This window comes from Perissodus microlepis, chromosome 15 (assembly GCF_051167445.1).
Source record: "Perissodus microlepis isolate ML-2025 ecotype Zambia chromosome 15, ASM5116744v1, whole genome shotgun sequence".
NCBI classification, from domain to species: Eukaryota; Metazoa; Chordata; class Actinopteri; order Cichliformes; family Cichlidae; genus Perissodus; species Perissodus microlepis.
This window is the reverse complement of record NC_140475.1, coordinates 8,618,681-8,631,503: the sequence shown is the minus strand read 5'-3', so window position 1 is coordinate 8,631,503 and position 12,823 is coordinate 8,618,681. Positions and strand designations below refer to the sequence as shown.

The 12,823-nt window shown below is 42.2% G+C and overlaps 1 protein-coding gene and 1 non-coding gene across 2 annotated transcripts; both read right to left on the bottom strand.

Annotated features, from left to right (window-relative positions):
* On the bottom strand, positions 1-83 carry trnal-cag (transfer RNA leucine (anticodon CAG)). Its single transcript has one exon. It is a non-coding gene; the product is annotated as a tRNA-Leu (tRNA).
* Positions 84-7,895: 7,812 nt separating this feature from the next.
* On the bottom strand, positions 7,896-11,104 carry sox7 (SRY-box transcription factor 7). The gene is made up of 2 exons (XM_084953263.1): positions 10,611-11,104; positions 7,896-9,622 (listed from the first exon to the last, which is right to left on the bottom strand). The coding sequence occupies exons 1-2, from the start codon at positions 10,840-10,842 to the stop codon at positions 8,637-8,639; spliced, it is 1,218 nt and encodes a 405-aa protein (XP_084809389.1). The 5' UTR covers positions 10,843-11,104; the 3' UTR covers positions 7,896-8,636.
* Between the last annotated feature and the right edge of the window lie 1,719 nt (positions 11,105-12,823).

Genomic DNA, 12,823 nt, shown 5'->3' with positions numbered 1-12,823 from the left:
TGTCAGAAGTGGGATTCGAACCCACGCCTCCAGGGGAGACTGCGACCTGAACGCAGCGCCTTAGACCGCTCGGCCATCCTGACAACTACGTGCAGGTCATTCGTCGTCTCATATGAATCATAAAAGCATACTGCCTAATGCCGCGGTTTTCAGTTCTAAATGTTTGAATATTAACACATAACGTGTAATATGAATCTAACAATGGCGGGAACGTTGATGATTTACCTCTCTTGCTTTATAAGATGATTAGGGCAGACGCAGCTACAGGAAACTGACGTCTCCTCTAAAATAACGCTGTTCTTGTGTAAGCAAACCTAAACACAAACCCGTTGTTCTCCCGAACAAGGGAATATAATCTACCATAAACGAATATAATCTGCAGCATAACCCACAGGACAGACATAAACACACGTAGCCGGGGCTTCGTAGTGCTGAGATGAGCAAACGGTTTAAGCCTGCAGTACCTCACATGTCCACTAGAGGCTGACGCCGACAAAACTACACTTCGGTAGGACGCCTAAACGTGTCTCTGTAAATTAGCAGGTAGGTCGTTTTTTATTTGGATTTCCTCAATGGGAAGGACAGAAGCTAAGCAGATAGAAGGTTGCTATTTGTTTCAAAAGAAGAGCAATTTATTTTTCACAAGGGGGAGTGTGCTGTGGTCCAACTCGCTGCAATGCAAGCAATTAGCATTAAAACTGAAGAGCCACTAAATTGGTAGAGGGAAAAAAATGAACTGAGTTTTGTATTCGCTGGCTGTGTTGGATGAATATAATGCAATGACATGACAGTAGCTGGGCAGAAAAGGTAACCGTTATTAATAGCTGCCTCATCCATTTAGCTGTTACTCACCGTAATTTGTGCACTCTCCTTGTTTTTAATATTTTTGTCTGCAAAACTATGGTCCAACTAATTTGTATATGAATTTATTTAAGATTGCCATGGGCTATAATTATTTAGTCCTTTTTATCAAATCTCCTAACCCTTTGGGAATTCTGCCCCTTCTGAGTGTAAATGGTGTGATATTAAAGTGTGTGCAATGTGCATAAAAGAGCTGTGATTCTGCAAAAACTAGATATAAATATTTGCAAACGTTTGTTGCTTTTCTGTGTTGTTAAGGAACTGTTCTGTGTTGTTAAGGAACTGAGAAACATTTTAAGTGTCCAAGGAGCCTGCTGCCAGTTTGCATGCCAAACACTGTAACAGAGTTACTTCTGCATTGGAAAAAAACAAAACAAAAAAACTGAACTATAGTGTAAGTTACTGTAAGACTATTAGCCTTAATGGTTTGTGACTTCCAGTCCAGCCTTTGTGTGGGCACTTGTAGCTCATAGTGGGTACGTGACTCTAGCTGCTTAATTTGCTTATCAGAGCTTTCAGCTATCACTGCTCTTTAAGTATTCTGCCATCTGTAATAAACATAGACCCATCCAGCTCATATCCTGTTTTGAACCTGTCAACATGGTACTTTAGCTCAAGTGTCTGAACTCCTGGGACAACTGTGTGACTCATTTCCATGTGTGTCATTTTTGATGTTGAGTCTTTAAGGAAACAGGGCCGAGCATCCAGCAGGAAGGGATTCCTTCAAGCTCAGACATCAACAACATCCCGAATATTAAAGCCATAGAGTAAAGTCAGAGGAATGGGAGCGAGGATGGAAATTATGCCAGACTTACCCTCTGCCAAGGTCAGTCACAAGCAGTCTTACCCAGAAATTTTGAGCGTAAACAGCACACATCAAGGCACGGGAAATGCTGTGTGTCAGAAATGACGTACTTCATCTCTGAATAAGCAGCGATACAGCGATGCTTGTTGTTCCTGTGTACAGGAACTTGCATCATTGATCAGCCACGCGAGACAAAGCTTTCCAGGCCTTGGGCGAAGGAGACTTTAAATATGATTCCAGAGATGTAGATTTGGCACATTTTATGATTTCGATGATAGTAAAGAATATTATAGATGCAACTGACCAGTTTTGGGGGGGGTTTTTGCTACTGAAAAATTTAATCCATTTAATCCAGAATCATCAAGTCCATAGGTTGGGCTACAGGGTTGCAAACTATTTCTCTTGAATGCAAAATGTATGTGCTTGGTAGAGCTTTAGACACACGAAATACACAAGTTTCTTGATTAATTTTAAAGAGTGAGAACATTTTTTTTGTGGTAGTACACTTGCAGTGATTTATACTGTTGAGTATCCTAATCCAGTGTGGGAATCTGGGAAGTCTGATGGCGATAGTGGAACTTCGTTATAGGATTATCCTGGTAGTTTTAAACATGGCTTTTATTTTTAATATTTTGTGGTGTCTTCCTTTTGTTGGAAAATAAGCCCAGACTTAACAGAATAATTACAAGACCCTCACCAGATACCATATTTTACTTCTTTTTTTTACTTTCGTTTCTTTTTTTGCATGCATTCATCATTAAAACAGTGCAAAATGCCTTTAAATTTTTTGATTGTTACATTCTAACCACTGCTATGATGTAACTGCATGCATCTTATGAATGATAAGTGCTGAAACATCAAACCTTAATAGCTGTCCTCGTGTCTCACTAGCTGTCATCAGACAGCCTGCTGGTTTGCTTTGTCTAGCCTCTCCAGTAGCTGTTAAAAGGGGCTCTCTCTCACTGCTGAACTTATAACATCACTCATCTAAATCATTACTGCGTCTGCTTTTCAGGATGCATGCTGAGTAAACTCTGTTAGCGCAAGAGAACACAACCAGAGCTACAAATGGAGTATGTGGGCCTCCTAAAATGGAAAAGATGGGGCATGATTTAAGCTCAAAGGCATGCTGCCCTTTCACTTAAAAAGAGCTATGTTCCTATGTTTGGACAGTACTTTTGTTATTATTTTATATATATATATATATATATATATATATATATATATATATATATATATATATATATATATATATATATATATAAAAATTATAGTATCAATTAAGAAAAGCTGTCAAAAAATTAAGCATTGCAATCCATATTGTAACTAGCACAATGAAAACATGGATCAGCACAGGTAACGTCGCCCCGTTTATTCCCACACACGGTTTGAGTTCACACACACAACAGATAAGCATGTTCTATCTCTTAAATGGAACAACCACATTGCAATTAGGAAGCACAATAGGAACATCCTCCTCCACATTGAGGTGAAGAGTTATACCACCCCAGGGAAAATCTGCAGCAGTCAAAAACAAGCCAGATAGCGCTGCAGCATACATGCTATAGAGCAGTGCAAGCCATGCTAGTAGAGAGAGAGGCACCAATGCAGGCCAGGCTGCAAAAATAGGACACGCTCTGCATTTTTGCAAACCTCATGTTAGGAAAAAAAAATCCATCTGTAGTAGTATGCATAAGTTTTCATACCTTTTTATTTATCTGTGCTGTTTCTGCTTTGAGATATTAAATAAACATTTTGAAAGCGCTCATAAAAGTTTACTGAAATGCACAGAGGAGAAAAAAAAGATTTTTCAGTCCCTTTTTTGTACATTCTGCAGTAGCGCGCAAGCTTTACCGCCTGTGCTGATTTGGTAATCAGGCCGTGCTTATGGGTAAATGGAAATCTAGCCTTCTCCTTCCCCGGGTTGGCAGCCATGTGCTGGCCTCCCTCTGTGCTTTTGCTGGTCGTCTGTATCTGCTTAGAACAGGTGCCGGATCCCGTTCAGCTGCAGCATTCACAGCACAGGTACGGGTGGGAGGCCCTTGGCTGCTCGTTCACTCCCCCAAGTTTTCCAGGGGTCCCCATCTGTGTCCCCGCACATCCTCTGCCACATGGCACCTGTCCCTCGACGAGTCTGGTCCATTCTTCGTCCGGCGACGTACACGCCTGCCTGCCACCCCACACTCTGCCTGTTGTTGAGCCACAATGAGATGAAGAATAGCTGCACCCATAATCCCTTGCTGTGAGATGTGTGTGTTTGTTTGTGTGTGTGTGTGTGTGTTTTCCCTTCTTTTTCCTCCTTTGCCCAGATTCGGGGCCAAGTACAAATTGTAAACAGGTTATTATGCTGCTGTAACACACTCCAACTGGAAATGCACTCCAACAACATTTAGCATTTGCTGATGTAAATGTGTCTTTATCCGTCACATAGAGTAGTTTAATTTGGTGGAAAGTTCAGTGCATTTACCGCTGACGATTACGACGACGTTGTAATGGGTTTGCTGTTTTGTGTGCTCGCAAAGCTTTGCGGGAAAATTCCATCAGAATTGCTCGGAACAATAAGTTTGCTCCATTGAGCAGCAAAAGAGAAATATATTTTGAGGAGAGGTCACTTGTGATCACACAGCATTCAGCAGGAGCAGCTAGATAATTCAAATGCACTATATTTTTACACAGGACGTAGGTTTAAACAGCGTCTTAGTCTCCATGGTATGCCTTAGTCACGTAAAACAAATCAGCCACATCCTCTTGGCCTATAGTTAATGCTAACAACGTCATATAGCGCAAATGTTCATCATCCAAATATGACGATACTGGACGCTCCCTCTCTAGCTACACAATAGACTTTAGCCCAACCAGACAACCAGCCTCCTCAGTTCCTCCAGAGGACATAATATTCAAAGTGATCACTGATCACCTCGGTCCCAGCAGATGGATAATACATTACACAGCTGCGAAAGCTCTGGGCCCCGTCCACCCACACCAAGCTTTTCCCTGTTACCTTGACAGTTAGTGTTGCATTGGACCAGTGAGTTGTTTGTTTGCCCAGGGAAGTGACATGACGGCAGAGGAGGAAATAGGAAACATAACAGACTACCTGACAGACTCATTCCATGGGCTTGACCTGAGACTGGAGCTGAGCCAGCCAGCAATCAGAGAGAAATAACAAGAGGAGCCTCTTTTGTTTGTTCAGTCTATATCCTTAAAATCATCGAAATTGTATATTTGTGATCCTGCACATGTGTCAAAAATCAAATTAACCAAATTAAAGGTATTATTAAACTTGGCCGGGGTGGAGAAATCAGCTGTAAGAGGAAAAACTTAACTGCGCATGTGTGCATTAAATCTAAAATTTACATGGTTCACCACCGCTGGTTGACACGTCATTTTGTCTTTCCGTTCTTGATGATTTATTGCAGTTGGGAAAGCAGCAATGGCCGTCTTTGGATTTCAGCAGATGGCTCTGACTAAAGGTTTAGAGTGCTGATGAGTCAACTTCGAGCAAGGACAAAAATTGAAGATGACAAACTGAGTGTTTCCCGTAACTTCCCAGAGCCTTAAAATCGCAGAATCCACAAATCTCAGCAAACAATCCAAATTATGTAGCTCCTGTGGGCATTTCACAGGAGTAACGCTGGCATGCTAATCACTTCATTATCAATGCAAAATTCAAACCAATTGGTGTGCAATAGTTTGGCAGTGGAGATCAGTTTGAGATTTTAAAAAAATTGCTATTTATTACCTAGCTGCATGCGTTAGTCAAAAACAGCATGGCTTGGAATGTAATTTTAGCACGGTTATTTGCATATGTGTGGAGTTTGAACTTGTTGGTTTAAACCACTTTCATAAATGGAAGCTATGTATCTCTCAATTTATGAAAATTCAAATAAGCTGAACCTATAAATTAGGGGTGTCAAACATAAGGCCTGGGGACCAGAATTGGCCCACCAAAGACACCAAACTGGTCCACTGGACAGTTTTGGAAATTTTGAAGGACTGAATATATTTTAGACTTTATCTGTATCTGCTTTGATACCTCTTTTATTTCCACTCGTCCTACACCAAAGTGAAAGTAACAGATAATTAATTAAATGATGGAGAGTTCCTGTTTTTTTTTTTTCACCATTTACTATAGAAATGTATTATTTATGCAGTGGGTTCACAAGAAAAAAAAACCCAAAAAGGGCACATTCTGTCAAATAAAAAACAGTTTTTGTTTTATAACTGCTGGAGAGTAATTTTACACATGTATTTCTTACAAGTTAAGCCCAAAGCAGCACTTCTTTATCATGTGGAAAAAGACAGATGTTTTTCTTGAAATTGTTGTTCTTTTTCTTGAATTAAAATACCTCAATGATTAAACGTTTAGTTAAACTTTTCTGCACTGACAGAAACAGGATTTTATTGCTCTGGCTCACTTAAGATCAAAGTTGGCTGTACATGACCTACAATGTAAAATGAGTTTGACATTCCTGTTTTAAATGATAACAGCTAAATAAAGCATTGAGAAAAAAATATTAATTAGAAAAATGTATAATAATAAAAAGCCAGGACTGTGTCTGTAATTTAGGAAAACTACTTCATGTATATTTATGTGTGTATATTATTAGGCCCTTTAGCTGTTGCTGAAATCTACTACCACTGAAAAAAAACACCCCCCTTCATTCTGAACAAACTTCTGCTTTGTTCTGTAATTTATGTCAGATGATACTCGGTTGATGCTTGCGTTTTTGTCCTTGTCACGGCGTCCCACCCTGAGGTGGTGGATTTGATTGTTGAGACATTGCTGGTCATCTTTACCAAGGGAGTCTGCACTAGCACCCCGAGCTGACCTTGACACTTGTGAGGCTGATGCCCCATCAGCGATTCCCTTCTCACCTTAAATGCCTGGGGCACCACCCGTCCGACAATCAGAATATGGTTGCGTGCATATTGACCCTCCACAGAGTTTTAAACCCTGCAGCTACAGAGGGTAATGATGTAACCTCAGAGAAATGAACACCAATACCAGCCGGCTGCAAAGACGAGTATATGATGAATGTTGTCATTCTGGCGCGTTTTATCACATCTGCCACGAGCTGTGTCAGAAAATACACAATTGTGGTTGACTGTGGGTAACTATAGGGGTCAGAGTTAGTGCGTGTGCTCACTACAACTGTTGTTTTCAGGATAACAAGCCTGCTTTAAGCTCATTATTGTGTATGTTTGTGTGATGTGTCTTTATGTTTGTGGTCAAGGTACAATAGGCCAGGTTGACAGAGACTCTCCCCGAAAAATAGTGGATAAGTAAAGACGGGTAAGTAAGATGCTAATCAACACGGCACCGTTTCCTCCCGCTGCTGAACAGCGGGTTCCCTTCCCTCACTCTGACTCTTTAATGCAGGGCCCAGCCAGGCCCAAACATCCTGACGGAGAGAGGCTTTTCCCTTATCAGTCAGGAAACACCGCTCCTCCGCCACATCCTCTTTACAAGAAGCACGACTCAACCATTCCCAAAAAATGCAGGAAGACCAGCCAGACTCCAGGATTTGTCAAAAGCCCCCTGAATTCCTTTTATCGAAAAAAGAAAAATTCAAGAGAACAGAGAGGTTGAGAAGGGGAGGAGTGGAGAGTTTGGAGGGGGGGAGGTAAAACAGTAATTTTTTTTACTTATTTTTTCCACAGATTACGAAAGGTCTGCATCAGCAAGATATAACGTGGGGTGAGGGGGTGGGTGTAGAGGGGGGGGGGGGGGGGGGGTCCAGCGTGCCGAAGAATGGCACCCAGAATAAGACTATAGGAAAACAAAGGACGGTTGAGATGGAGGCGGGTGCCGACGAATGTGCCTGTTTTACACTAATCCTCTGAACCGGGATGAAATGAAAGCGAGAGGAGACGGATGGAGAAAGATGATGTAGGGTGGAAAAAGCCAGCAGGGGAGTGGGTGTGTAGAATGGGCCTCTCACAGCTAGACAGAGCCTGAAATAGAAGAATACACGGTGTGACACTCAATTCAAAGATGGATGTGATCTTTCTCCCCCCGCCTCCCCGATTTGTTCATGGAGACTAGCAGGACTCCTGCTATCCTCAGTTTTTTTTTATTTAGAAATCTAAATGTATTTATTAGGACTTAACTAGCACTGCCTGAACTTACCTTCCCCAGGTCAGATATGAATCTCCTGTTTATAAGAGATGCTCAAAATTGTGCCTTTTAAAAATCTGCAGGCTCATCATCCAAGCAGCAAATGCCTTAATATAAAAATTGACCTTTATTTTTAAATTATTGTCTTCCACAAACCTAAATCAGCATACAGTTACAGTTAGCATTATTATTTTTCATTGTAGAGGTCGATTATATATTATTAAGTACTTGAGAAGAAGTATAAACGCCTTTCTGTCATCATCATATACATCACTTTGTTAAATTGCATAAGAAATGTCCAAACTAAAACCTCATTCAATTACAACTACTGAGGTAAGACTCCCAAACTAATGAGAGCAGGAACATGATACAAACATTCGAATGGAAAGCGCTGATAAGAGCATTACAGTTAGCATTTATGCAAAACATCAAAGGACTTAAATTAGCTTCTAAAAAGCATCTGTACATGCCTCGCTGGCAACAGTAACTGGTGACATTTACAAGTGGACAAACAAGTCTTTTGTCTTTCTTTTTTTTCCGACTGTTTTACTGGTTTAGAGATTTCATGACAACTGGAGGTGGCATACTGTAAGTGTTTTGTGTCTGCATCCCTGAGGTGTCCATCTCCTTCTCTTCACAGTCCTCCAATTGCTCTTTGTTCTTTCCCTGGCTCCAGACAATCATATTGCTCTGTAATCAGTTCAGTTTTTAATCATGGTTGGATTCATTTGCCCTTAGATGCTAAGGGTTTCCCTTTTATCAGCACCCAAGTGCAACATCGTCCTAAATTTCTTCAACCTTTGTAGTGTCTTTGATCAGTCACGCATTCAATAGGAGTTGTGACCACGTTTACGAGATGCCATAGTTGTTGTAGTAGGCTGCCGTCGCGTCTGCTAGCACGGAAATGAGGCTGGTTTCTGTGGAGCTGCTGGGACACGTAGTGGCAGAAGTGGTGGCGGCAGATGCCACCTGGATGTGTCCTGTAACGGTCATGCCGCTGCCCTGCTCCGGGTGGAAGCCGCTCGCGGTAGAGTTCAGGTACTGGTCAAACTCATTGCGGTCCACTTCACCGAGAAGCTCAGCTTGGCTCAGCTGGTCTAGAGTCTCCAGGTGACCTTGTGTCTCTGGTGGGGGGGACAGCTGACCCAGGTGGCCCTGGTGGACCCCGTGGTGAATCTGGGGGAAAGGTGGGGAGCTGTAAAAAGACAGGGGTGGGCCAGGGATCAGTCCGCCTCCAGTTTGGGACATGTGAGAGATGTGACCTAAGTGTGAGCCCCCACAGTGAATCTGGGTGTGAGTGTAATCAGAGTGGTAAGGGGGCGGGCTGCCCATGTGTGTCTGATTCTGGTGGTGCTCGTCTGGACAGGAGACTGAGGAAGAACAGGAAACAGAGGAGCTACTAGATGTTGAGTAATAAGAGGGGGGTATTTGCTCGTGGTCCACCGCATCTAACGGGGACATCTCAGGAGGGGTGGGCAGGCCGTAAGGGTAGGTGTCGAAGCTGCTGTTGGAGCCAGCCGGGTCTCTGAAGCTTCTGACGCTGGGCAGAGCAGGGCTGGAGCTGGAAAAGCTGGTGCCGGCTCCATTAGGGCTGCCCTCGTCTTTGTCGAGGGGGTGGCAGAGGGCTCGTTGATCTGGCAGAGTGCTGTGGTCAGGAGCCAGCCCGCTCAGGAGGAACCCGGGGTCAACTCGCTTGCAGATGCGTTTCAGCTGTTTCTTCCGGCGAGGCCGGTACTTGTAGTTGGGGTAGTCCTGCATGTGCTGCACCCGAAGCCTCTCTGCTTCCTCAACATAGGGCCTCTTCTGAGGGGGAGTGAGGGCCTTCCATGACTTGCCTGAATGCAGAGGAAGAAGAAAAAAAATCTCAATCTGAATATGGTTCAACAAGTTATAAAATGCAATATATATGCACTAGTTTAGCAGTCTTTATTATTATAAAATCAATCAGCATCTTTTAACTTACAAACAATTTATAAATAACTGCAAAAATTTTTTTTTTTAAAGTTACAGAATCACATTTCTTTTAATTCATAAGTAAAATATCCAGTTCTGAAAATAAGGCAATTAGAAACGTTGGCAGCTTAAAAACAGGCTACGGAAAAAAATAAACCCCATTGTTTAGAAATCGCAGTCTAAATTAACGTCTCAGGTTTGTGATCATAAACAAGAAAAAAAAATCAGTGTTTTATTTCACCGCAACTTTCTGCGTCTTTTGTAGCTCTGAATTACATTTAAGAAACTTACCAACACGCATTAAATGTCCGCTTTCAAGCCGAACGCCAGTTTTTAAAGATAAATACAAAAATAGACACATGCGGGCCTCACAGATTATTTCCGATTTCCGCAAGTGCCAGATTTAAAGCTTAACCTTTACCAATAATCTAAGAAGCAGCATAAAACGCCAATTTTTCTCCGCTTCTGTCTTCTGCCTCTTAACGAATTTACTGCAAACTAAACTAAACTAAATACACGCGGATTCTGGCGATGCGCTTTTGAAGGCAACTCTAACTGCGGCGCAGTTTCCTTTACTTTAAGAAAAGACAATGGGTAATTTATTCCAATTAAATTTTAAAAAAAGTTTTAACACGTTTTTTTTAATGTCATTTTAAATAAAGTAGCTCATTTGGCACTGCTGGATACGTGAATTAAAACGTGTTTTACTACAACCGAGGCCTAAGAGAGGAAAAGTAAGTAGAAGTGAAGTGTGTGATAAGTAGCTTAAAAATAATAATTATAATGATGATGATGATGACAATAATAATAATAACAATAATAATAATAATAATAACAAAACTCGTAACTTTAAATAACTTTTTTCCTCACCCAACATTTTGCTGAGCTCGGCATTGTGCAGGTCAGGATTTTGAATCGCCAGCCGTTTGCGCTCATCTTTGGCCCAAACCATGAACGCGTTCATGGGTCGTCTGATCCGCGGCTCCGGCGCCTTTTCCCCGGCATTCCTGTGAGGACCATGCCCGTCGGCTCCGTCTCCGTCTCCCGGAGGACATTCGAAGGACTCCGGCCACGACGAGTACGCGCTGATGAGAGCAGCCATCTGCGCGCTCTCCTCTGCAAACTTACGATGCGCGTCTCTCAGAGAAGTTGTGTTCTCACTGTCGGCTAATTAAGCGACCGAGAAACTACACAGACATGCTTAAGTAATAATAATAATGAGAATAATAGTACAATTAAAACTCCACGGCTGCTTGACTCACTCACTGGATCGCTACGGATTTGGGAGAAAGCACAGATGTGCTCAGGCAGCGGCTCCTCTTCTGAGTTATGGTTCAGTCTTTCCTGGTGGATGGGAGGAAGCGCTTTATATTTGACTAGCAGGTTCCAGGAGAAAACCCCGCAGGACTCTCGGCTCCTCCTTGATTGTAAGTTGCGCCCCGTGGAAGGGAAGAGAGAGAGAGCGCAACATTTCAACACTACCAACTCTTTAAACTCGCCTCTCTACAAAACAGCACTTTCTTCCTCTGACAGATATCCCATTTAAGAGATAGGTCAACTCATAAAAGTAATTCATGATTCTTTTGAGCTATTGATCACCGTTTGATCATCATTTGATCATCATCAGCTGGATTTTCACACAGGAAAATAAATACTTTGCAAACCTCATTGGTGTTTCCATGTTACAGGTGCATTAATGCTCACGTGTAATGATGAAAAAGAGGGTTTTGCAATTTTAGAGTTTTTACGAGTTGACAAGGAAACCTTCATAGAAAACACACCTAACCTGTTTTTGCAGTCTACGCAAGGCTTTACTCACCAGACTAAACTGGTTAACTGGCGTTTCCAGATTTCCACTGAACTCCAAGAGCAAGCAGCGTGACAAGTAAAACGAACACATACCTTTTAAAACTGAGGGAGGACGAAAACAAAACAATTTTTATTTAAATTACTGTACCTTGAAAAATACTTTGGTCATGTTTTTGTAGTCCTTAATAGTTTTGAGTGAACTATTTTTTCACAATTAATCTTCTCATGCTCCCACAAAGAATTGTGATGAGTCTTTTTCTGAAGTTGGGGATGTAGATTAATTTCTGGAACCTGTAAAGAGACCACATCACACACACACACACACACACTACAAACAAATCAGTTTCCTCCTGTGGCAAGAAGCGGCTGCATATCAAATCCTGGAGTTCCTGTTGACAGGATACTCTTGGGCTGCAGCCATGGAGCAGCTCCCACTCTCTCACAAACACACTTGTCAAGCCCGGACGCTGATCACAGGTCAGATAGCGTCTTGATCTATATCACGCATGCAGACTACACACTGGAGGAACACTTCTTCTTTCCTTGCAGGTTGAGTTCACAGGCATCAATGTTAAGTTGCAATATGCATCTTTCGGTTGGGTGGCTGTGCCTGCTCCTTACACATCAAACTGAAGTGTCAGCTTTGTGTGAAACTTGCAGTGCACAGGAACAGGATACGGCACCTGAAGCCACAGATTGTGTGTGGAGCAGGCACATCGGTGATATATAGCGCCACACTTCCTCTTGCTTGTCTGACAGGGGTCACACATTGATGTGTAGTCAAAGTGCCAGTGAAAGTCAGCATGGAAGGAAAGTGAACGTGCGAGATCAAGAGCTAAACATCACATTTGCAATTTGGAATTAAAACACATGAGCGCTCAAAGTTGAGGGATACTGAAATGACTAATAGCTCCTGGTATTAACCGCTGTGTGGGTGAGAGCTGTATCAGCCTGCTGTTCACCCTCTAGAAGACATGTGGCTACTGAAGACCTGGCGGGGTCTGCCTCCATACCAGACGACTGCATGTTTTTAAATCGAGCCTATATCCAAACCTATTTATTAATAGACTATTGTGTTATTATAAAAGTAAAAGCTTTGTCATCTGTCATGCATGGCCTACTGCTACACTTCCCAAGATCATCCTTTTAGTTTCAAAATAAGTGAGGAAACAGAGGTAAGTGGACAATTGCATGGCATATTCTGTTAATGTTAAATAGTTTGTTTTTAATGAAATATGATCATCGCACCCCCTCCGTGCCCTTGCTGAAATTTA